General features: G+C 36.6%; 3 protein-coding genes across 5 annotated transcripts in view; all 3 read right to left on the bottom strand.

Annotated features, from left to right (window-relative positions):
• LOC306880687 (apoptosis-stimulating of p53 protein 1-like) overlaps nucleotides 1–5,502 on the bottom strand; it is a 69,426-nt gene extending 63,924 nt beyond the window's left edge. For both annotated transcript variants that reach the window (XM_079434397.1, XM_079434398.1), the window contains exons 1-2: nucleotides 5,157–5,502; nucleotides 4,581–4,667 (exon numbers count right to left, since the gene is read on the bottom strand). In XM_079434397.1, the coding sequence (XP_079290523.1) occupies nucleotides 4,581–4,589 (9 nt within the window). In that variant the 5' untranslated portion in view covers nucleotides 4,590–4,667; nucleotides 5,157–5,502. The remainder of the gene's footprint in view (nucleotides 1–4,580; nucleotides 4,668–5,156) is intronic.
• Nucleotides 5,503–10,018: 4,516 nt separating this feature from the next.
• On the bottom strand, nucleotides 10,019–15,510 carry LOC306879885 (uncharacterized protein). 2 transcript variants are annotated; one of them, XM_079433113.1, is made up of 15 exons: nucleotides 15,426–15,489; nucleotides 14,197–14,369; nucleotides 13,740–13,971; nucleotides 13,567–13,642; nucleotides 13,204–13,481; nucleotides 12,895–12,960; nucleotides 12,718–12,805; nucleotides 12,508–12,598; nucleotides 12,212–12,417; nucleotides 12,018–12,111; nucleotides 11,763–11,925; nucleotides 11,530–11,627; nucleotides 11,180–11,324; nucleotides 10,982–11,108; nucleotides 10,019–10,727 (listed from the first exon to the last, which is right to left on the bottom strand). In XM_079433113.1, exons 1-15 carry the CDS (start codon nucleotides 15,465–15,467, stop codon nucleotides 10,420–10,422), a joined length of 2,187 nt encoding a protein of 728 aa, XP_079289239.1. In that variant the 5' UTR covers nucleotides 15,468–15,489; the 3' UTR covers nucleotides 10,019–10,419. The 2 variants fall into 2 exon arrangements, with proteins under 2 accessions (XP_079289239.1, XP_079289240.1); XM_079433114.1 differs by lacking the exon at nucleotides 14,197–14,369 and having other exon boundaries at nucleotides 15,426–15,510.
• A 2,008-nt stretch (nucleotides 15,511–17,518) lies between these two features.
• Nucleotides 17,519–23,009, bottom strand: LOC306880152 (protein RD3-like). Its single transcript, XM_079433482.1, has 3 exons — nucleotides 22,499–23,009; nucleotides 21,198–21,470; nucleotides 17,519–18,386 (listed from the first exon to the last, which is right to left on the bottom strand). The coding sequence occupies exons 1-3, from the start codon at nucleotides 22,540–22,542 to the stop codon at nucleotides 18,020–18,022; spliced, it is 684 nt and encodes a 227-aa protein (XP_079289608.1). The 5' UTR covers nucleotides 22,543–23,009; the 3' UTR covers nucleotides 17,519–18,019.
• Between the last annotated feature and the right edge of the window lie 1,479 nt (nucleotides 23,010–24,488).

Below are 24,488 nucleotides of genomic sequence, written 5' to 3'. Positions count from 1 at the left end.
CTGCTAGGGCTGGGTATCGAGTTCGATACTTTTTAGGCACCGACCGAATTGCCTCGATACCACCGAGTATCGAAAAACGTCTTGTCCTTCGGTACCAGGCACCGACCGAATTGCCTCGATACCACAGAGTATCGAAAAACGTCTTGTCCTTCGGTACCAAATTTCGATACCTAAGGGGTTAATCTCATCACCGTCAGTGAGCCAATAATCCTGCAGCACTGTTTGACTAGAAGCGGCGCGTCGCTGATAGATCAGTATTTGACATCCGCGAGAGCGTTTCGAAAGCGCACGGAGCAGTCCGCTCTTTATATCGCGCGGTTTGTTTACTACACACAGACTGAAGCTCGCGTGACGCTCGCAGTGATTTCAGCTAAATGAGGACATAAACACATGAACAACATCTCCAGAACTGCTGTGAGAGTCAATTAATGAGCATTTTACCGTTTGATTCGAGTAAAACTAACGTCATATCATATACACACAGAACTGTAAAGGTATTCCAGGCAACCCGTCAAAATAAAAGTTCGGTTTAACTTGGAAGACACTGCGGCAGAAATATATTAATATTGTTCAGTGGACAGTACATACTGCTACTACTAGGCTACTATTAAAATTATTAAAACTTTATTATTATTTTTTTTAGTAATGATCACACAACAGTTATTAAATTTTTTAATTTTAATAGTAAACCCCCTTTGTTTGCCAAAATAAATAAACTTTGATTTTCAATAATTTAAAGAAATTAAATTAATGTTTTATGTCTTCATTTGAAAACCAGATACAGAACACAGAATTTCTGAGGAAAAATAAAACCTTTCATAAGGCTATTTTAAGAATACATTTAAATAAACTAAGTTGTTTTTATGCATTCAAATAATTAGACATACTACACCAGAATTTAATAACAATAAAACATGTGGTGAAAGAAAATAAAACACCCACTTATGAAAGTGGATGAAGATTTTAAATTTCTTGAAGTCTTTAACAACCTAGAAATGATGATGTTTTAAAATGAACACGCACTAATGTAAACGTAGCCTAACAGATGTGTAAACTGAAAACAATTTGAAATTTATTAAAATTATTTATTTATTGTGTTGGATATATTTTGTTCCTTTGTGCAGTGGCTCAGGAGATGAGGCTTTGAGTCTGTATAAATATCAACATTAAAAAATAGTTTTTTGAGTTAATGTAATCTTATTAAAACTGATTTCGAAAAAAGTATCGTTCAGGAACCGGTATCGAACTCAAGGTATCGGTATCGAATTTTTTTGAACGATACCCAGCCCTAATGGCTGCTACCTTGGCCAGGTCTCTCTTGTAAAAGAGACTTTAAATCTCAATGAGACTTCCTGGTTAAATAAAGGTTAAATAAATAAAATAAAAATGGATACAGATCCACTTTTGGCCTTTTTTTGGTTGGCAGTAGACATGGACCTTTCATTAACGGTCCAAAAGGCTTTAGCCTTTACTACTTTACTAGCAAGACGTCTCATCTTTTTTAAAGTGGAAGCACGTCTCACCCATCCTTTGATACATGGGTAAAAGAAGTGTTTACTTGTATTAAATTGGAAAAATTTAGACTGTCACTCACAGGTTCTTTAAAGACCTTTGACAAAGTGTGGCGCCCCTTTTTAGATATTCTGCTGGTTAACTGTCTTGATACTTAAGCTGAGCACTAATATGTAAACATACAATTTTTATTCATGCTTTTTTTTTTTTTTACACCCATCTTTTTTTTTGGCTTCCCCCCCGTGGGAAGTTATAGGTTGTTGAGGGAGGGAAGTGTTTAGTGGGTTAGTATCAGTAATACCATGGAAGGATAATTTTATAAAATTAATATTGTAATTTGTTGAGTTGATATTCCATGCAGAAAATCTAATAAAGAAATTTGAAATAAAGATTAAACTAAATCAATCTACAAGCAAACAGTGGCAAGTCTCTGTCAAAATGAGTGAGCCATTGAATCATTCATTCAAATAATTCATTTAAATCAGATGACTCATTCAGAAATTAAGTGTGACCATCTTAATGAATGTGTCTGAATCATCCACTCAATGATTTGTTCAAAACTGCAGATTCATCCTGTAACAAAACACCGCTTTGTGCTGTTCTGAGACGTACAATGGTTCTGCTCCGCTTTGTTTGGAACTATTTTTATAGGCAGTGACAATGTCCGCTCACACCATTAAAACAGTTACCATACAATTGTTATATCGTACACTCCTAATAGACAACAAGATCAATGAGCACTATTAAGTGTTCAAAATGATGCTACTGATCTGCACTCTATCTCTCTGAAAATCCCTCTAGCAAAACTACAGCATCAGAACTGGTCTGTGTGTGTGTGTGTGTGTGTGTGTGTGTGTGTGTGCGCGCGCGCGTGTATATGTGTGTGTGTGTTCGCTATATTTCTTTATTAATATCTAGCACTGCGCCGATGTATCAGAACTTGCTTAATTTTCCCACAGGAGTTATTAACTGGTGTGGCAGGCAAAGGGAGTAAACAAACTCATCACTTATCCACAAGGCCAACCAGCACTCTGCCTGCTCTCTTAGACAATCCATAGAGACTGTGGCGCAGGTTCTGAATGCATCAGTGACCCTGTTTTCAGCGCACTACTAGCATATGGCACGCTTCAGAAAACAGTAGACAAATTAAGCGCTTTATTATATACACCACAGGAGCGTTTGGGGATGTGCCTCTAGAGTCTGTGTGTCTTTGACCACTACTGAGGTTTGATGAAGTATGCTCTTAGATCTTCTCATCTACTCAGATTCTTGGCTTACACATTGCTCTAGTTCTCTAGATACAAATAGCCACAAGGCAGTACATATGTAGGCATTTCCCATCATGCATCTGCATTCCCAGCATGATAGAGCAATCTAGGTCATGGAGGAAGTCTCTTGTGATCCAAACAGCATGTAGGCTCTTCATCACAGTCTTAAACTAAGAGTCATATACAGGCTGACTATTGAAAAAACAGCTCTCTCACAGTTCATTTAAGCAGACTGAAGATGTCTTTAGTATTTAAGAGAAACCAAAGAAATACAGGTCATTCTTCATCACTCACTCTGATATGCACACCTGTGTAGCCCCTGAGGTACAATCTAAATGGTTTTACATACAAAGAGTCAATGAGGCAAGAAGTTAATTCACAAAATACAGAACCATAACCTAATGTACAGCTCTAACCTTATGATGAACTCACCACGCCCTGCTGTGAGTTTGCCGTTTACCCCTCGTTTGGCTGTTTCCATGGCTGTCAGCCAATTGCAGCACAGGCAGCTTAGAGGCTGTAGCTACACTTTAACAATGCCAACATCAGCATAGGGAGAAAGTGTAGGGGCTTCAGCAAGCAGGAAACTGAACCTAACATCCTTTGTTTGAAAGCTGCTGCAGATAATCATGCCTTCAACAGTATACAGTTAAAGCTATAGTTTGAATTAATAAGTAGGAAACGAATGGTGTGGCACCTAAAAGCCATTTTGCAATTAAGATAAATGCAAACAAATCAAACATTTTAACAACTAGATTGTAAAAAATGTCAATTTAAGACCACCAACAGTAGCACTCCACGTTACATTGTTAAGGCAGAGTCACATTTACCATTGTTAGCTGAAATTCCTTGTGAACGGGAATAGAGTAAGGACAGAAAATACTTCCTTTGGAGTTAATGTGTGATCTCAGAGTAATTCAGCTGCAGGGTCTAAGTGCTCATGAAAACACACTGATTTTCTGTAAAGCTGTTTTGAAATAAAACAGATTATGAATACTAAAAGTCTTGGTAGACAATTATTGATTAAAAAATGTTGCCTAAAACAATCCTCACATATTTAAATGGATGTGCATCCTTCGCTATTTTAGTTCCTACAAATATGAAATAGTTCAAAACTGAAATAAAAAAAACAACAACAAATGAACAATACTAAGACCCTTTGACAACTGAGGGGACACAAAACTGTCAATAATGATTTAGCAATAGCATAACTGAAACTATTAAGCCATTAGTCTGAAAAAAGAAAAGAAAAAACATTCTCTTAACGAGCAACAGCACATCAGTGTCTTAAAACTAAAAGCTGCCATTAGTGCACAGAGAAAAAAAAGGAGATTGACTAAAGCCTTGTCACACAATAATGTTCCATTTTGAAACTGTTCTGTAATGAAAACTCATTGTTTGCCATCTCAAACAGAGGTATTGTACTTAAAAAGCTAAATGATCAGTGAAACAGCAAACAGCACAGCTTGAGGCACAGATAGTGTTTTTGCACAGCGGATATTCCCATCCACAGCCCATTAAAAGAAACCCCATTGTGGATCCCCTGGCAAGGCCAGCTTGCAATGCCTCTCTCAGCAACGATCAAAAGTCAAACTAAGACTTTCAAACTAGTGTAACGAACCAAGATACTGTATGTACTTTCCAAAATGTAGTAGGTTGTTTCAGAAAAATACTATAAACACAGAAGCTAATGATCAAACTGATGCCTCACTATGTGAACCATGAAAATAATCTGACAGATACAACATCGGATGTTTTGACTCGCTGCTGACAAAAAAATAAATGAAAATGAATACTTACAGGCATCATTTTTGCTTGTGTCAAAGGAACATCTGGTCTTCAGCTTCACTGTGCCTTTCACAACATCCACAAGGAGATTGCAGCCCTCTGTACATCAGAAAAACATCTTCATTTGCATTATCACTGACACATGAATGTCCACAACACCAACAAATACAGGCCATACAGGCCACGGCGCTGTGCATCGTGTTTCTTTACTTTGATTAAACGCTTTAACGTAACAAGCAACATCTCCTTTAGCTGACCAGAATTAAGGGGAAGCTTTAAAAGACTCGCTAAACTGGAAGAACAGCTGACTGTGAAATGGCAGATGTTTCTTTACACCTACTGCGAGCCTGTAACTCATTCTCTCCTCACAATGAATGACTTAAGTTAAATATACAGCGTGTTTTGAATCAAGACTGTGATGTTTTGTCACATTTAAAAACGTTTATTCCAAGGTGTTTTCCTCCATCCTGTTTTAACAAGGTTCTCACATCTGTTAGCCAGCTAGCACAAACAGAAAACCATCTCGTTGTGCAGTAAATATTAATAAAGAATATACATCGGCGGTGGATAAAACTACATTATACTCACTTGTCACGTGTAGATATATGCCATAATCTTTTAGAAAAGATACATGAGGTGTTCCTCGTATCCTTGCGGAGTGAAAGCAGTAGAGTATCGATTAACTCGCGAGATGGCTAAATTAGTTAGCCTGCTAGCCGAAGCCAGGTAAAACACTGCGTTACGCGAAGCGAATGGGAGAAAACCAAACCAGAACTCGCGTATTCCTCTAAATGTAGTCGGATATTGGTGTAATACCTTTTAAAGCACCAAAATAGAAGCAATACAAGTATAGAAAAACAGCTATAACTGGCTGAGGCGAATACAAGCAGCTCGCGCTGTTGTATCAAAATGATGGCACGCGCAGACCTGGAATGACAGGAATGTGGCGCTTAGTGACTTATGGATGTTTCTGTGTGTGTTTAGTCATTAAAATCCGCAAATGACGAAAATCAACTAGGTATAACACGCCCTTAGTTTGTCGATAAGTCACAATAATTGTTAGGAAGCTTAGGAAGTAAATTATTATTTTAGGAATGGCTTTACTTGCAGGTGTTCAGCATGGATACTCTCTTATATTGCAGATGTTCGACACTTTCACTCAGTAGTTTCAAGTAATAAATATATATTGTATTGTATAATTTCAAAATGTATTTTTAAGTATCTGAGAAACAGTTAAAGGACTTCACATTTGTTTTGAAGCTGATGTGCTGGACGGTTCTTCAACACCCACTACTGATCAATAACATGAACTTCATATCATTAACTAAACATTACACAAAATGTCTAAAATGCGAAAACAAAAACAGTGTTCTTATAAAACATCAAACGAAAATCTTTTAAAATAATGTGAATAGGCATTTTGGGTGGGAATTTAACATGAGCTAAAAGGAAACAAGTTGTGTCCTACAAACAAATGCATGCTATTCAAGTACTAAAGCCATTAAAACACTTTTGGCAGGACTTCTTTAATAGTTTAATTCCATAAGGTAATAATCAAACGGTTTCACATTTGCTGATATGAATTTCCTGCAAGACTACAAAGCAGTGAATTGTACATAGTGTGATCCAAATCAAGCGGTTTATTGTTTACATAAAACAAAACACAGATATCCATGGGAAGTTCTTCAGGGGAAGATTTACAGAGAGGACATGGGGAATGACGCTCTGGTGGTCCAATCAGTGGGCAGGCTCTGTGAGAAAAGGAAAGTGACATTAGATACAGAAAGTTTTTTATATATCCCATAAATTTACATTTATGCATTTAGCAGATGCTTTTATCCAAAGCGACTTACATTGCATTCAAGTTACAGTTTTTACATTTTATCAGCTCTTGCTTTCCCTGGGAATCGAACCCATGACCTTGGCGTTGCTAGCGCCATGCTCTACAATTTGAGCTACAGGAAAGCCTGTAACCCTGTAAATAAGCATTTTTAACAAAGCCTCAAACTATCCTTTAGACCAGGGTTTTCAATCTTTCAGATAATCCAAATATGATCATTCTTGTGCAAGGGAACCCCATCCTAAAATTCAAAACACAGCTGTATACTTTTATGTCTAAAGACCCAACCGCCCAACATCACCTGACCAAACTGGAAAACAGGTCTCAATGCATCTGCTTGTTAGAGAAAGTGTTAACAGCATTATGAACTGATGGTAATATCTGTGCACTTTTAAGGTAATCAGTTAACAGTTTTTATTTTTGCCATTTTATTCAATATTAATATCAGAATGTTAGTGAGAAGAAGAGAAAAACTCCTAGATATCAATCTACATATGTGATGGACACCAGTTATGATCATCTTTAGTATCTGTTTTGAAGCAATCTTCAGTAAAACAGCCCCATATTTAACAAAGCACATGCAAAAGACCTGAACCGCAAGTGATGTGACCTGTTTTACAGCATGCAGAAGTTTGTTGTGCATAACCCCCATTTATATACTTTGAAATTTATTACAAATGTGTAAAATATTACTAGGAAAATATTTAGTTTCTTCATTTTTTTACTTCTCACTATAATACATATATTATTTATTAATATTATTAGTTTTACTTTTACATTTTTTTTTTACTTCCTCTGAACATTTTTTCTTAAACCTAAACCCATGTGGAGCAAAGTTTGAAAGTCTCTCTCCTAGACATTTCACTTTTGAAAAAAAACCTGCTTATACTTACTTGACTGCACTGCTTTCTTCTTTCCTGCAAAACAGCAATATTATTGTTAATATTTAATAAGAACATTAACAAGCTCTTAAAATCAAGTCTGTTACCTTGAACAGGACACTAGTAGTTTCTATTGTGTAACAAAACTGTCTATGAACATAGCCCATGCTTAGAAGACACATAAGACAATGTACAAATTAATAATTTAATGACAAGAACGATGTTTACGAAGTACATTGTTATAATATGAACTATAAAATAAATAAGGGTTTATGACATTTTGACAGTATGCACACTACTAAAGAGCTCTTCAACAAACTTGACCTCTCACCTCCATATGAAAGTTTGTAGTACATGAAAGTCATGATTCCTACACCAACCCACATCTCCTGGTATGCTTTGGTGTAGTAGGGGGCCACCTTAGTCCACCAGCCAGCGAATGCACCACCTGCCATCTAGTGTTCAAAACAAATATGCATGAACATTTGTCTAAAAGGCTTCAAAAACATGTAACATTACCATGCATATGTTTAAACGTGTAAATGTTATAAGAGCCACGTTATAAGAATGACCCATAGAGTAACACGACACAAACAGCACTTTCAAGGACATTAGTCATATATTCGTAAACCAGCTCGAGAATAATTTGCACTGTTAGACTTTAATATACAGAGTCATTAAGATGACAAAAATGGCAAAAACACTCAGTATTTCACGGTCAGAATAAAGCGAGTTCGTGCCAAGCTCAGTTCAGTTTAAAGATAATGCACCACTTGAATGGCAAAAAGAACAACAGCTCTTTTCACCGTCTAATACAGAAACAAAATGATCGCAGAGATTATGAAAAACATTCATGTGTGCCATTCAAGTGTCAAGCTCGAGTCATTAACCAATGTTGATTCATTTAAGGCGCTCAGCAAGGCCTTGTCGTATATGGCCCAATAACCGAAACAAATAATGTTTTAAACGACAGGAAATCTTCTTGAAATTGTCAGTGCTTGTTTAAAATATGCCAACTGAAGACATATACATTTATTATAAGAAAACGTACTCACCTCTAGTATATAAGTGCACTGGACCACTCGGAGAAGGTCACTGTTCAGCTCGAGCTCAATGGGGGAGACAGCGGAAGATCTCTGTAGATTTCCGCTTTGTAATTAAAAGCACCGGCACCAAAATATAAGTCCGGGTGTATGGGATCAGATTCCCGCCTAAAGTATTGCGGTCACGGATAAAAAAATAATAAGCGTAAATCAAAAATTTAAAAATAGGTGTAAAATAATACCGCACAAAATCGAAAAACAAATGCAAAGTTTTTCAGAATAGCAAACAACGCGGTCACGTATCGAAAAATAATAAGCGTGAATCAAAAATGTAACACATTAAAAAATATATTGCACAAAACTGAAACATGAATTCAAAGTTTTCCAAATCGCAAACAAAATCAGGTCTCCCGCTCATATTTTTATTTTTTGTGTGCTTCCGGTCTTTTCCCCTTCGCTCTTATTTCCATGTTCTGCGCTTGCGTTTCCAAATGTTGCGGTTAGAGTTTCATGTAAATCAGGGCGGGCTTCAGCGTCACCATTGGTCCACCATTGGTTGATTGACACCTGCTCCTCTAGCCAATCAGCCGAAGGGGAGTTGACGTCACTCCAATGCGACTCGTGGCTGCTTTGGCAGGTGTGTGTGAAGATGGATAACCAGCGTCAGCAGGCAAATGCTGGACAATCTCAGGTAATTAGCCATAAATATTTTGTTAGTGAGTGACAGGTGATATGTTTGATTTGTGAATTATTCCAGTTTTGAGTTTTTCGGTTTAGGTGCAAAGAATTAATTGATTTATTTAGATAATTTTACGTAATGTTTCATATATGTTCACAGGCAGTGTCAATCATGGAATAATTGTGTAAGATGCCAATAACTTCACTAAATTATTTGATCAGGTCATGTATCTGGGGGCTGCAACCAACAACAAAGCTTCATGGTATGTATGTACATTTGAGTACATCCTATCTATCTATCTATCTATCTATCTATCTTTATACACAGAGTGACTGACTGACTGCATGCATGGTTGTAAAACCCTCACCGAGCATTTAAAACTGCTTCAAACTTCAAGATATTACATGTAATTAACTTTTAAGGTTTTGTCAAGGTTAAGGTTTTGTCAAACCTTACTATGTAGTGTTAAATTTACTGTCTTAATTTGTAGGTAAGAGCAGACCAAGGTGTAGCGCAACATACAATGTTTGGTCTTTACTGTTCAATTATTATTTTCATTTTGTTTTTTAATCCAGGACCTCAACATTTTTGTGCAAGTTGGCCTTACCCACTGGAGGAGCAGAACATTGGAGTAGTGGTCCCTCAGGTGGAGTGTCTGCTCTCAGAGTATGAAATGGCTCGACTCAGGACAACCATTAATCCACTCTCACAGTCCAGAGACTTTGGCCGAGATATTTACTTATCAGTGTTAAATATTGTGCAGCAGCTTCTTGAATAACACACTTTGGAGCTCAGAACATCAGAATGTAAGTTATGTAAAAAAAATAAATAATCTTGTGAAGTTTATGGTGTCATTTAACTATTGTGAAGTTGATCAGTGCTTACCACACAGAGATTAAACAAAGAACTGAATTATTTTTGTTAGCTTAATTTTTATTTATATATATATATATAACTGTGGTAAATGTGACTAGACACATTTGGCATGAAAATAAAACAAAAGCAATGACTTTTAAAAGTTTTTTTTATTATTGTAATTAACATTGTCAAATACCTACTATAGTGGCCAACTTCTACTATAGTGGCAAACGTCTACACCAAGGTTCTCTTGGAAAACATGCAACTTATAAACGAAATGCAAAATCAGTTAAGGAGAGCTCTACAACAAAGCAGTTTGATTTGAGCAATGTGAACTGCAAATGCAAGTTATTTTAAATCAGATATAAACTACAGAAACTGCACTTTAACAGAGGCTCACTTTTAAAACATTTCAGAATAGAATATCTTAGGGTAGATATAAAAATACTGCAGCAGCAAACCTCCCAACAGGTTGAGATAAGAAATGTTAAACTATAACACTAAAAGCTATGGTTTAAGAGATTAACTCAAATCCAGCACTAAATGCTATTTAAACCCTGCTAAATGCTCCCCCTGATTTTATGGCTTGTACAATGATGCATTTAAAGTCTTCGTATGTTGTCATGTGTGCTACTGGAAAGGTAATTGTATTAGTGCAAGCGCTCACTATTGGGTAGCATGTGGTGTGCTGTGGCATTCGGACTTTACAGTCATGATCAAATTTGAAAACTATCTGAAAAGCCTTCTGTTCCGAAAGCAGTAGTGGCTTATGCCCCTGGCCTGTAATCCATTGCATGACTCTAGGGACAGTGAGGTAGGATGGCTCACTTTCCACTTCTGCTGCATCTTCAGCACTCTCTATAGTTTGGTGTAAAGAAAAACAAAACGAGTGTTACCGCAACAAAGGACTGAGAGACTCTGGCTTTATAGGAATACTTTGCTATGTTACACTGAAAAGACTGGACAAATCTCATTTTCTCTATCCCAGTTCAGTATCCCATTTTTAATGAAGAAAGTCATATCTTGGACAGCCTGAGAAAATTCTTAATTTAATTTTGGATAAACCATCCCATTAAGATTAATAATAAAGTACAATACAACACAAAGCCCACCTCCACATTCAATTTCTTGAAGGAAGTCCTGAAAGTAGTTTATAATTTTGCTCTCTACCGAAGCCCTTGAAGTTCCTCTCTCACTCATTTCAGGAGCAACATTGCTGAGAATATAGTCTGCATCTGGCTGGAAAAATAACAAATTGTCAGTAGAACAACAAATTGGTGTTTGGTTCAAAAAACAAACATTTAACTTACTGTACAATCCTCCCCAGGAACAAACAGACTCTTGCAAAGACTTGGATGCTCCTTAAGTATGTCCAGCAATCCATACAGCTGGAGGCCTTTGCGCAAGTCTCCAAGCATCGGTGTAACTCGAAATGTTGCATGGAGAACAATTGCTCTTGTGGAGAAAAACAAAAGTAACAAATTTAATAATAATAATAAAAACTGTAAATCTAGGAATACAGCATAAGTTTGTTTCAAGTTGCAAGTTAGGCAATTAAGGTTAACAAGTTAAATTTAATTTGACTGAATGTAACATTGAACAGTCTTCCAAATTCTGTCTTTCATGACACAGTCTGCTTAAAAGTATTTTCCAGATTTACCGAATTATGGCATCTTTTTGTTCTATGTTGAGTGCTCCTGTGTATCCACAGCTGATTATTTCATCTGTGAATTCAGTCAGATCAGTTGCCTCTTCAATCTAAAGAAAAAGAATCAGTGATAACAGGATGACAAATTAACTCTTATGTTATTACTGGTAATATGCAAACCAAAAATGCAATATAATGCTGGTAACTATTGAATCTGAATACTGCAGTACTCAGAGCGAAGTTACCTTTGCGATCAATAGGGAGTATTCAACATCATCTACATCATCCTTGCAAATTCTGGTGACATCAACTTCCCCAGTGGTGAGGTAAAAGTAGCACCACTCTCTCATAAAACATGGGGCTGGGCCACCTTGAGCTAGGCTCACAGCAAAGATCTCCCCAGCAGTCCTATTATTCCAAAGTGAGGTTTTAAAAAGCACTCAGTCATTGCTGTTACACATATAATTAAAAAAAAAAAATTTAGCTACAACATCACAAACCTGAAGAGACCATTGTCAAGGTCACTGTTGGAGTACTGTGGAGTCTTTGCTCTCTGACCCAAGAAGAGGCGTTTTTCAATGCCACTGATCATTTCTTTGAATAACATTGAAAAAAAGCAGTGTGTGAATTACACGGATAAACTTGATTTCTTTTTGTTACAGCTTTTCCACTTTTATTATACTTAATAACTTGCCTGTAAGAAACTCCTTTCGTAAAGCACCTGAGTCGACTCCAGCTTCGCCAATAAAAACGATCTTTAGCTGGTTGGCTGGATTTCCTTTTTTCTGTCTTTGCCACTGCTTGAGCCCCCTCTCTAGGAGATTGTCCCGTGAAACACAAATGCGGAACTGATTTTCTGAATTTACCCTGCCAGCAAGCAGCTCCAGAAGATCTTCTAGACTGTGGCAGGAGATAATGAGATGGTGAACACCATATAAACTGTAACACTTAATTAAACTTTTTAGACTCTGTACTAAATTAAAATTTTACCATAATACTTGTCGAGAGATTGAATTGCCTATTGTATCGTCAGCAATACAAGAATCATCGTGCATAAAAGAGCTGTGATCTGGAGACTCCACTGTAATGTGGAGAGAATAGTTTTTTTTACAGTGCCACATGTGGCATTAAAGCAATTGGAGTTGATTTATAACATATTTGTTTCCAAGAACTAGGTTTCCTAAAGTTTGTGTTACTCACATAGATTTTGTTCTCCACACAGACTGGCATGTAGTTCAAGACTGTCCACAGGAAACTTCAGCTGACATATTGGGCATGGTAAAACGGACTACAAACAAGAAAATGTTAAATGATGTAATAGGACCATGGATTAGAGAAAATTTTGATTAAGGCTGGAGAATTTTAATGCCACATTACCGCAGATGGAAAATTTTCTGGTTTCATCTCATCCAAATTGCTTTCTGAGACGAACTGAACTTCTGTCTGCTCCAAAAACAAAAATTAAAACTGTATCATACAAAGTACTTCTTCATAAATATGTGATTAGCAATCTACTGACATAAACATACACTAAAATCATTTGTTATCCTTTGAAGGTCTGTACACAGTAATAGATCTATTATAAAATCAACATGGAATGTTAAATTAAAAATTAAACATTTATTCAAAACACATGCACCAAAACAAATCATGAAATCAGCAAATTAGACAGCATTAATCCATTACCTCTTCATTTGAAGATGTTGTATCATTTGACTTGCAAACCTGAATGTGGAGAGCCACAACCTGCAGGGGCATGCTTTTGTGGCACATTTGGCAAGTAGCCTTTGGCATTTTTTTGAATTCTCTGGCATCATTAGGGAGAGGATTAAGGTCCAGTTCCTCTTGTAGAGGAACTACATAAAGCATTGTCTTTCCAGATGCAGAGGCAGATTTGATTTGGGATCCAGTGTAACCTTCAGAGTCTGGAGGAATAACGTTTAGCCATCTTACACCGCAACCCCCTATAAACAAAGACAACATTTAACATATGTTTTTATAACCCAAAACTTACTGACTCAAGTGGTAATAAAGAAAATATAAAGTCACCAGTAGCCTTGTAAAGCATCCATCCTCCACTCAAACCCTCCATTTTCGGGAATGCTTCACACAGTATGCTGGAAAACTATTGGAAAATGCTATTTGTTTCTATTACCTGTACTTATTATTCTACTATAAATGTACTTTTTCCAGTTGTACAAAAAACAAACACACTACCATACCTCTGAATGCGTCATGTCTGTTGCAATTGAGATAGTCCTTTTGCCAAGCCCTGCTTGAACAAGCTTGAGTTCGTGTGCAGGTGAAGGGGTAGTCTCAGAATTTGTATCCAAAAGATATACATTCAAATCATAAGGTTTAAATGCTTTTGCAGTCTTGGTATGTGTTCTGGATGCTACATTTATTCTTTTTTTTCCACAGATTGCATGTCTTCGGAACATGCTAGGAAAGGCCCTACAAGGAAAAGAAAAAAATTTAAAATAGATTTTTTTTTCTACAAAATTAATGTTTGTTTGTATGTATATAGTAATAAAAAATGTATGTTTAAGTTTGTTTAACTTAAAAATGTCAACTTCAATAGTGTAGGGGTTTGACTATGTAAATGACAGAGTGCCTGCAAATTAAAGCTTTGAACTATTAGATCGGGTATCCATGCTTTGTATGGCCAGCAACATGCACCTGGCCATGTCCTGATCAATGGTGGTATTTGTCTGTCTTTCTTGTACTGCTGTCTGCTGCCCCTGAACCTGCATTTGAACTTGTGGACGTGGCGTTACAGGACTCTGATTAAGAGTCTGTGTTAGCACAGAGATGAGGCTCTGTGCTGCACTAAGTACATCCGGGTACTCGGTCTGCTAAACACAAAGTTAACATTAAGAGTTAATGCGAATATAATGAGAAAACCTTTATATTGTGCATTCAGAAAGTATTCAGAACGCTTCGCTCTTTATAATGTTGTCATTGTGGAATAAAAAAAAAACATACAAAGTACACTTGAACCACGATGACAACACACATTTTGGCACATTTATTAAAATGAAATAAAAACACATTGATTTAAGTATTAAAGCCCTTTACTATGTCATTTTAACTTGTATATCTTTCAGGTGTTCTGATCGGTGGTCTACCAGTGGTAAATTATTGAATAAACTGGTCAAGGAAAGACAGACAGCTGTCTATATGTAACACTGAAAGGTCTGAATACTAATGTTAAGGTGATATTATTTAGGGTTTTACATTTGCTAAAAAACTATTCAAAACTATTATAAATTCATCACAATAGGGCAGTGAGCATATATTGCTGAGGTTAAATATGTATGTGAACAATTTCAACTCAAGATTGTAACATAAATGTGGGCAAAATGGGTCCAACTACTTTATGAATGCACTGTATATAGGCCTACATTTCAAGTGTTTAGTTGGCATACTTATTCTGGTTTTGTTCTGACCTCTATTTCTAATATAATCTAATATAAACAGTTACCAGCCAGACATCTCAAAGCTATTGGAATTGCTTTATTGATTTGATGACGATAGATCATTTGATACTGATTTCTTTGCACTATCCTGGAAAAGTCCCTGCATAAGGTAACAACGTTAGCCGTCCCAGTGAGTTAGCATCAATGCATAAAACCATAATAATCTTCATGGAACAGATGGTCAAGCTCTGATCTCGAGGCTACACCGTTACAGCTAGAAAAATCATGCATTTTTAGATATACAGCCAAAAACTTAAATACTGCCTAAAATATAAAAGATTGCTTACTAAACCAAACTAACGTTAACAAGATACGTGTTAACGGGCTAGATATCGGCCTACTCGGACTACATAGAGCTTGCAGAAAATATCATAGCACACAAAGGGAATATATCTGTCACTCACTAACAAAATATTTATGGCTAATTACCTGAGATTGTCCAGCATTTGCCTGCTGACGCTGGTTATCCATCTTCACACACACCTGCCAAAGCAGCCACGAGTCGCATTGGAGTGACGTCAACTCCCCTTCGGCTGATTGGCTAGAGGAGCAGGTGTCAATCAACCAATGGTGGACCAATGGTGACGCTGAAGCCCGCCCTGATTTACATGAAACTCTAACCGCAACATTTGGAAACGCAAGCGCAGAACATGGAAATAAGAGCGAAGGGGAAAAGACCGGAAGCACACAAAAAATAAAAATATGAGCGGGAGACCTGATTTTGTTTGCGATTTGGAAAACTTTGAATTCATGTTTCAGTTTTGTGCAATATATTTTTTCATGTGTTTACATTTTTGATTCACGCTTATTATTTTTCGATACGTGACCGCGTTGTTTGCTATTCTGAAAAACTTTGCATTTGTTTTTCGATTTTGTGCGGTATTATTTTACACCTATTTTTAAATTTTTGATTTACGCTTATTATTTTTTTATCCGTGACCGCAATACTTTAGGCGGGAATCTGATCCCATACGGGTGTGAAAAAAAAGTATTTTTGTAACGCTTAGATTTTTCGTTGTCCTTATTGTGTCTTCTTTTGACAGCTTTAATGTTGGATTTTCAATTGGATGAAAATTTTATCAAATTAAATTATAAAACTGTTAGCACCAAACAAGCTCTAGATATATAGATAGATAGATAGACAGACAGACAGACAGACAGACAGACAGACAGACAGACAGACAGACAGACAGACAGACAGATAGATAGATAGATAGATAGATAGATAGATAGATAGATAGATAGATAGAAGATAACTTTGTATTAGCCTACTGTATTATGTATTTGTTATCAAAAAACAATGTGATGCTTGAAGCAATCTGGTCTGAAAAACAAAAAAAAAATATCTTATAAAAGTTGACTTTAACACTGGTGTGAGAAATAATAACTATAAAAATACAAATTAAGTTTAGTTCAAATTTAATTGTGCAAACATTTCACTGACAATAGACATGAGGATAAGAAAAAAGCAGGGTCCACAGAAGCAAATAAATAAAATGAATCATGTTACACAAAAGTATCAGTATCTTTTCTTTCTTTTCTGTAGAAAAGGCAACAACAAAAGTATATGCAGAAAATATAAGACAATATTTATACAAAATACTATATTTGATTTTGCATGTGCAGGTTTTTGTGGTAATAAACACTCAAAACTTCCCTTTGTCTGACCCAACACTTAATCATCAGTCAAGAGTAATTGTCACATGTTTGCTTTTACCCTGTTTAACACTACTGTGAGATGGCTTTATGAACAGCCCTCACTGAACAACCACCAAACCTGTACTTTGTCTGCCACCTTCAGTACATGCTACATGACAAACACAGTTCTGTCATTATATGATAAAAGACAAGAAAAGATTGCAACGGTGATCTAAAAAGCATGGGAGAGGTGAGAGTGCAACTGTAGGTAGTTCATGGGTACATGCAGCAAGCAGGACCACTGATGCACAAAGCCAGTTGTGCAATCCTCTCCCCTCAGGCTAATCTCTGCTCTGTAATCCAGAAATATAACTGAAAAAAATGACAGATTAGGTTGGATATCTGGGTTGACTGCTCTGGGTGTATGTGCTTATGTGTGTGTGCTACTTTCAGTTTGATCATTAGCCGTAGACCCTGGAAAGCTACAGAAAAAAGAAAAGGTGTTATTGTAATTAGAAACAAATGCACACCGATACAAAGACAGTTACAATATTAAAGCTATAATTCTAAGAACAATAAATGATCAGAATTAAAATTCTGTAATTATTTACTCACCCTCATGCCATACCTATGTGCTTTCTGATGCTTTTATTTTGTCCATAGAACACAAGTTTTTTTTTTGGAAGAATGAATATGCTCTTGTCAACAATTCATAATGACCAAGCTCCAAAAATGGCAAAAAAGCTATATAAAACCACAAAAAGTAGTCTAACTATAAATAGACACAATTTAAATAATAATAATAATAATAATATATTTATATAATTATAAACTATTAATTTTAAATAATTATTATGATTTTGAATGTTTTTTTTTTTTTTTTTGAAAAAGTAACTACTTCATGTCATATAAAAAAAAATATATTTTTGATTGATTATGAAAAGATTATGGCTCATCTTCCAAATTTTAACATCACATACATTGATGTTAATCACTTTTAATCCGTCTAATTTACTTAAACTTGAGCACAGGATTTGATTTTTCATTGCAAGTGTAGATCTGTGTGTAGATCTGAGACCTAGGGAATTTGCAGACAGGGAAGACATAGAAAATGGTTGCATGGACTTTTCTCGTGAGGAAACAATTATTTAAGAGGTGGCGATTTCATATGAATTTGTAGGATGTGATTTGTATGAAAATGTATGATTTTTAGTCAATTTAAAAGGCTTTAAGTTAAGGTCCACCCCTAAACCTAATAATCAGCCAAATGCTAGCAGATCATACAAAAGCATATAAATGAGAAATGAGACTGCAAATTCATACAAATTAGCCACCAATTTGCTAAAACATAATGAGAACATGTTGAAAGTCTACAGTTGAGTGTCTCACAATGTGGTGCTGTAGGCCTCATAAGCAAAAGGATGGCAAAAGGGCAGACTCCAATCTCTGTGGATGGAGTAGGGGCAGGCAGCACGTAAATGTTTATCCACATAACTAGAAATAGTAGGAATTTCCTCCCTGTGCTTCCCTGACTCCTCTGATAAAGAACTAGATGCATTTCCAACAATGTGATTTCCGTCATTACTCTCTGTAGGTGGACTAGGAGCAGAAAGAATTGTTGATGGAGCTGAAGGCGCTGGACGTCTCTGCATGCCGTCTTCCTGTCTCCTCAGGAAGTCTCTAAGAACTTGCTTGAAGACACCCACCAGTTCCCAGGGAGGGATGTCATTGTGGGCCAAAAGATCATGGAGCCTTGATGGAGCACAATAACAAATTAGTAAAATAATAAAGTAATATCACAGGAGCACAGTAATCACAGTTGTGCTGATATGTAGATCAACAGCATAATTGCGAGTAAGTACTGCTTTTGAGCCCTGCATAACATAAAAAAACACACAAAAAAACAAGATACTGTGGCCACAGATTAAGAATTTGTTCCCTTATTTTATTAATTTGTTCTCTTGTTTTAATTAAGGCATGGCCAAAATTTCACTAAATTAAAACAAGGGAACTAATTAGAGCAGTGTGGCCACGATTTACCTAAAATCAGAGAATGAATTAGTAAAACATGGCATTCTTAGTTTTCTGGCTAGTTTTACACATATTGCATGCAGCGCGCCATAATGTTATACAGTAGTTTAATAAACAAGTAGTTAATATTGAGTAACTTTAATTTTAAACTGTTTTGTCTATTTTTGCAATAATCTCTGAACAACACACTATTGATTTTTCTTCCCTGAATAAATTAAGGTGCTTGAACGAATTGGTTGAGTAAATTCAATTAAAAAAAATTCAATAACTAACTAAAAATAAGGATTTTGGTAACCCATTTCGTTTCTGAATAAATCAAATCCTTTTGAGTAAAATGAATCAAAATACTCAATCATAACGTTAAAGTCACTTGTCACCACCTATTGGCATAATCATGCATCATGAACAAGAAAAATCCCCACATTTTTTTGTCATATTGTAATGTACAGGTACATCTCAAAAAATTAGTATATCGTGAAAAAGTTCAGTTTTTCTTGTAACATTTCAAAAAGTGAAACTTTCATATATTTTCGATTCATTAGATGTAAAGTAAAACATATCATACGTTTTTTTGTTTTAATTTTGATGATTAGAGCTTACAGCTCATGAAAGTCAAAAATCAGTATCTCAAAATATTAGAATATTTACATTTGAGTTTCAATTAATGACCATCGCTACAGTATAAATTCCGGGTATCTCTTGTTCTTTGAAACCACAATAATGGGGAAGACTGCTGACTTGGCAATGGTCCAGAAGACGATCATTGACACCCTCCACAAAGAGGGTAAGTCACAGAGGGTCATTACTGAAAGGGGTGGCTGTTTACAGAGTGCTGTATCAAAGCATATTAAATGCAAAGTTGACTGGAAGGAAGAATTTGGGTAGGAAAAGGTGCACAAGTAACAGGGATGACCGCAAGCTTGAGAATACTTTACTTTTTAAACTTTTTTACTTTTAGTCATTTAGCAGATTCTTTTATCCAAAGCGACTTACAAATAAGAAAAAGTAACTAAAACTAAAAGTTAACACTCTGTCAATATTCTATACACACCCATTTAAGAAAATACATAAATTAAATAAAATTCACAAATGCATACAACAACAACATTTCAATAGTAAACATATAAAGTAAAAAAATTAATAAAATAAAAAGCAATACTTATATCCTTTGCCAGTGTCCTAGCCCGGTGGAATACTGTCAAGCAAAGCTGATTCAAACACTTAGGAGAGCTTCACAAGGAGTGGACTGAAGCTGGAGTCAGTGCATCAATAGTCACCACGCTCAGACGTCTTCAGGAAAAGGGCTACCAAGCCACTTCTGAACCAGAGACAACGTCAGAAGCGTCTTACCTGAGCTGTGGAGAAAAAGAACTGGACTGTTGCTCAGTGGTCCAAAGTCCTCTTTTCAGATGAAAGTAAATTTTGCATTTCATTTGGAAATCAAGGTCCCAGAGTCTGGAGGAAGAGTGGAGAAGCACAGAAAATGTTGCTTGAAGTCCAGTGTGAAGTTTCCACAGTCAGTGATGATTTGGGCTGCCATGTCATCTGCTGGTGTTGGTCCACTGTGTTTTCTGAAGTCCACAGTCAACGCAGCCATCTACCAGGAAATTTTAGAGCACTTCATGCTTCCTTCTGCTGACAAGCTTTATGGAGATGCTGATTTAATTTTCCAGCAGGACTTGGCACCTGCCCACACTGCCAAAGGTACCAAAAGCTGGTTCAATGACCATGGTGTTACTGTGCTTGATTGGCCAGCAAACTCGCCTGACCTGAACCCCATAGAGAATCTATGGGGTATTGTCAAGAGGAAGATGAGAGACACCAGACCCAACAATGCAGATGACCTGAAGGGCGCTATCAAAGCAACCTGGGCTTCCATTACACCTGAGCAGTGCCACAGGCTGATTGCCTCCATGCCACGCCGCATTGATGCAGTAATTCATGCAAAAGGAGGCCCAACCAAGTATTGAGTGCATAGAAATGAACATACTTTTCAGAAGCCTGACATTTCTGTTTAAAATATACTTTTTTTATTGATCTTATGTAATATTTTAATTTTCTGAGACACTGAATTTTGGGTTTTCATTATCTGTAAGCCATAATCATCAAAATTTCAAGAAATAAAGGCTTGGAATGTTTCACTCTGTGTGTAATGAATCTATATAATATATGGGTTTCACTTTCTGAAATGAGTGACAAAAAATATTGACCTTTTTCACAATATTCCAATTTTTTGAGATGTACCTGTACTTAAAGGGCTAGTTCATCTCAAAATGAATGTTCTATCATCATTTAAAAATTAAAATTCTGTCATTATTTAACTCCCCCTTATGTTTTTAAACTGAATAGAATGATACATTTTTGTTTTTAAAATAGTGATGGCAGTCATTAAAGGATATTCATTTTTATATTGTAGCTATATGTGATTTTTCTTTTTTAGAAAATTTAAAGACCATTTTAGAGCTTTTTAAGAACATTTGAAGTATACCTAGAAATTGAATCAAGCGAGGCAAAATAGAGAGATTGTTTTACCTGGAAAGTACAGTGGCAGTGTGTGAGGGTGGGATGCGGCCACAGAGGAGCTCAAGCTGGCGGTGTTCAGAGGCAGGTATAAGGGCAAGCAGGCTTGGGTATGCTGGGGGGTGACGGTATCCCAGAATGCCACGGGAGATGCAATACTGGAACTCCTCCTCTTGAACCTGAAGTACTCTTTGCTCCAGCTGCCAAAGCATCTCACGTAGCAACATCCGACCTGGACCTCCACATCCATTTGTGTGCGGCCAACCTACGAAAGGCATGGCTGGACTGCAGTGTAGGGGCAATAAGAGTGTTGGTGTAACAAGTGGATAAAACGCTGTATACCAAAGTGACTTTCTTCTTTACTATCATCATCCTCTGTAAATGAACTATGACTGTTCATAAAGAGCTTGGTCTTCAGTAGACAGTCTTTCACACTGTATTACATCAAGCTGTGTACTAGTCCATCCTGAACTGGCAGATAAGTCAATTCAGCAACGTACACTTCCCCCCTATTCAAGCTAATGCTAGCATCCGCAGGACAGTTTTATTTTATTTTTATTTGTCAACCAACTCATATAACTTTGATTATGATGGATAATTATGTAAATAAGCAGTGATAAACAACTGAGTCATGTTGAGAAAGCCTCAGAGATCACTTCTGTTTGAAAAGCCATGCTAAAAACAAGCTAACCTATTTGACGATCAGGCATAAAATGCACTTCACATCAATTTAGCATAGTATTACAAAGCACTTGACATTGCAGGAAAATTTCAAATCAAGCCATGCTGAAAATAAATAAATAAATAAAAAACTAACTAAGCTGCTGGTTGTGTTTTGGAAAATGGTAGCTGGTTTCAAGCTGGTAAGGCTAGAAAAAAATAAGGTTAGCTGACTGACCAGTCATCTTGTTCCAAAACCATGTTGGTTTGACCAACTGTAGATGGTTTGTTGGTGGTCCAAGATGGTCAGCCTAAATAATGACCAGCTAATCACCATCTTGTCCCAGTTAATCAGCTTAGACCGACCAATTGCCAGATTTAACCAGTTAAAATATTTCAAAACATTAGACATAAATTAAACTAGAAAAGTTAAAATGGACAGAGATAGATAGAAATTGTGCTTTGAGAAAGACATAGGAGAGGTACAGAAGAGGACAAAAAGCCAGGCAAATTGAAAATAGAAACAGAATGAGACAGACAGAAAGGTGATGGATGGAGCAGAATTTAAAGAAAATGATTCACCAAAAAGTAAAGTTTGGTAACAGAGGTGAAGAATATGATAAAAACACACACACAAAAGATGACATTTTTACCTTGTGGGTCTTAGAGGTCGAGGTCCATGATGCTTTGACTCCATCTGGTACCACCAAATTGCATTAGGTTGTGCAAATAAAATATGTAAATGAAGCCAGACTGTCAGATATAGAATGAAAGGATACAAAAAGCAACCTAAAGAAATAACTATTCTGGTAGAAGATATAGTAAGAGAAACTACGTGTTTGAACAAGAAGAATGACAATCAAGCTGAATCAGAGGAAAAGCAAAGAAAGAAAGAAGAGAGAGTGTGTGCCAGTGAGACGCAGCAATGTGCAGATGAATGCGACAGGCAAAGTTGAGATGAAGAATGTGTAATTCTCCCCTGTCCACCGCAAACTGCCTTCTGTCTCTCTGCTCTGATAACCCAGCCCACTCTGACTCGCATGCCCTCAAACATGCATTAACACACGCACACAGACTATTTAAGCTCATATAACAGAAATAACCCTCAACACAAACACTGACAGATATGGTTTGAGGTATACATCCTGCTTCCCATCTTTCAATACACTGTCACACATCCTACAGTCTTTATTCAGCTTGAATTGCATGCCTCAAAACCTGCCTAGGGTAAATCAGTCTGGGGTTCTTGTTTTCCAAAGTAAAATGCTTAATGCAGTGTGGCAGTCGGAGTAACATTATCTGAAAAAATGCACCCTGTGTCAGCATGTAATGTGACCCAGTGCCAAGGGGAATTATGTCAGTATACAAGGGAACAAAATGAGAGTTCCTGGTCTGCTCAACAATGTGACACGCACATGAATAAGCCTGTATTCTTGGATGGAAAATAACGATTCTCACATCTTGGATTCTAAACATGTATTCAGTCTGAGAAGATAATTGTAAAATAAATCACTGTTTAGGGTCTTAGAGATCCTTTGTATCTACTAAAAACAAAGTCGTGTGTGTGTGTTGACTGGAATAGCCTACATGATTGCATATGATTTCTTTGCAACAATAATTTAACAAGCACCATGAAAATCTTAATAAGGCAATGAAATATACATATTAACCCCCACTCTATTAACTACATTTGGTACAACCATGGTATGTTTATGTGGATGAAAAGTGATTGTGCTCATAAGCGTTCATCACAGATTGCAGTTGGTGTCCATATGGAGGCCTCTGGGAAGACTGCAGGCTGGATGGTCTTCTGAGACTCATAATCGCAGCCCAGCACCTGGTTCTGGGTCAGGTTAGGGTAAAGCACCAGACTGCTGGCCATGCCACCTGCCCTATGAACATGCCATAATCCCATCTAGATTACACGTGTAATACTAAAGTAGTTCAAACTGAAAAATATAAAACACAAAAACATAACATTGTTGGCAGCATGTATAAGCACATCTATAAGTCATTCTAACTCTTGCGTATTTAAATAAAATGTCAAAAGTGCTTTGAAAATGCATATGAGAAATTATTCCAGTGCTATAAAATAATATATTAGGGATGTAAAAATGCACCCTGTGCTGGTTGAAAATTGATACAAATGTGTGACGATTGAAATCAGTTGAGATGTTAAATGTATCGGGGTACAATTGGGGGTAAGGGGAATTGACTGTCTTAGTTTGAATAGCTTTTTCTTTTCATCTTGCCTCTGTATAATGCATATTAAAGCAGAGTTGATAAGCGCTGCTTTCTTTACAGCAGCAACTAAGAAAACACCATATCGCCGCTGTTCCATAAGCGCCACCTGCTGGCAGAGAGTGAATTTGCATTCTCATCCAGCCTGTCTGCTGTTTTTGTTTCGTGCAGATGCTTTCACAAAACTAAAGTCAGATTTATTTTTTTTGGTTCAAATTTTGAAAAATCTAATTTAGATTAAAAATTGTTCATGCTACAATTCCGGCAGGAATTGTATGTGGGGGGAATGTACAGTGCTCTCTCCACCCTCAATACCACGAAAGGCATTGAACCCCCAGCTGCTCCCTGGCCGCCGCAGCATAAATGGCTGCCCACTGCTCCAGGTGTGATAACTTCTGTGTG

The sequence above is a fragment of the Barbus barbus genome, assembly GCF_936440315.1.
Source record: "Barbus barbus genome assembly, chromosome: 14".
Lineage (NCBI taxonomy): Eukaryota > Metazoa > Chordata > Actinopteri > Cypriniformes > Cyprinidae > Barbus > Barbus barbus.
Note: the sequence above shows the minus strand (reverse complement) of the source record. Positions and strands in the feature narration are given on the sequence as shown.

What these genes read in the sequence shown, in the direction of transcription:
- LOC306879885 (XM_079433113.1), bottom strand. Translation starts at nt 15,467, where the DNA reads ATGGATAACCAGCGTCAGCAGGCAAATGCTGGACAATCTCAG. An exon ending in CAAATGCTGGACAATCTCAG is followed by an intron (nt 14,370 to 15,425) that starts GTAATTAGCCAT and finishes TGTGTTTAGCAG; the next exon opens with ACCGAGTACCCGGATGTACT. An exon ending in ACTCCCTATTGATCGCAAAG is followed by an intron (nt 11,628 to 11,762) that starts GTAACTTCGCTC and finishes CTTTTTCTTTAG; the next exon opens with ATTGAAGAGGCAACTGATCT.
- LOC306880152 (XM_079433482.1), bottom strand. Translation starts at nt 22,542, where the DNA reads ATGGAGTCAAAGCATCATGGACCTCGACCTCTAAGACCCACAAG. An exon ending in CGACCTCTAAGACCCACAAG is followed by an intron (nt 21,471 to 22,498) that starts GTAAAAATGTCA and finishes CCTACACTGCAG; the next exon opens with TCCAGCCATGCCTTTCGTAG. An exon ending in ACTGCCACTGTACTTTCCAG is followed by an intron (nt 18,387 to 21,197) that starts GTAAAACAATCT and finishes TGCTCCATCAAG; the next exon opens with GCTCCATGATCTTTTGGCCC.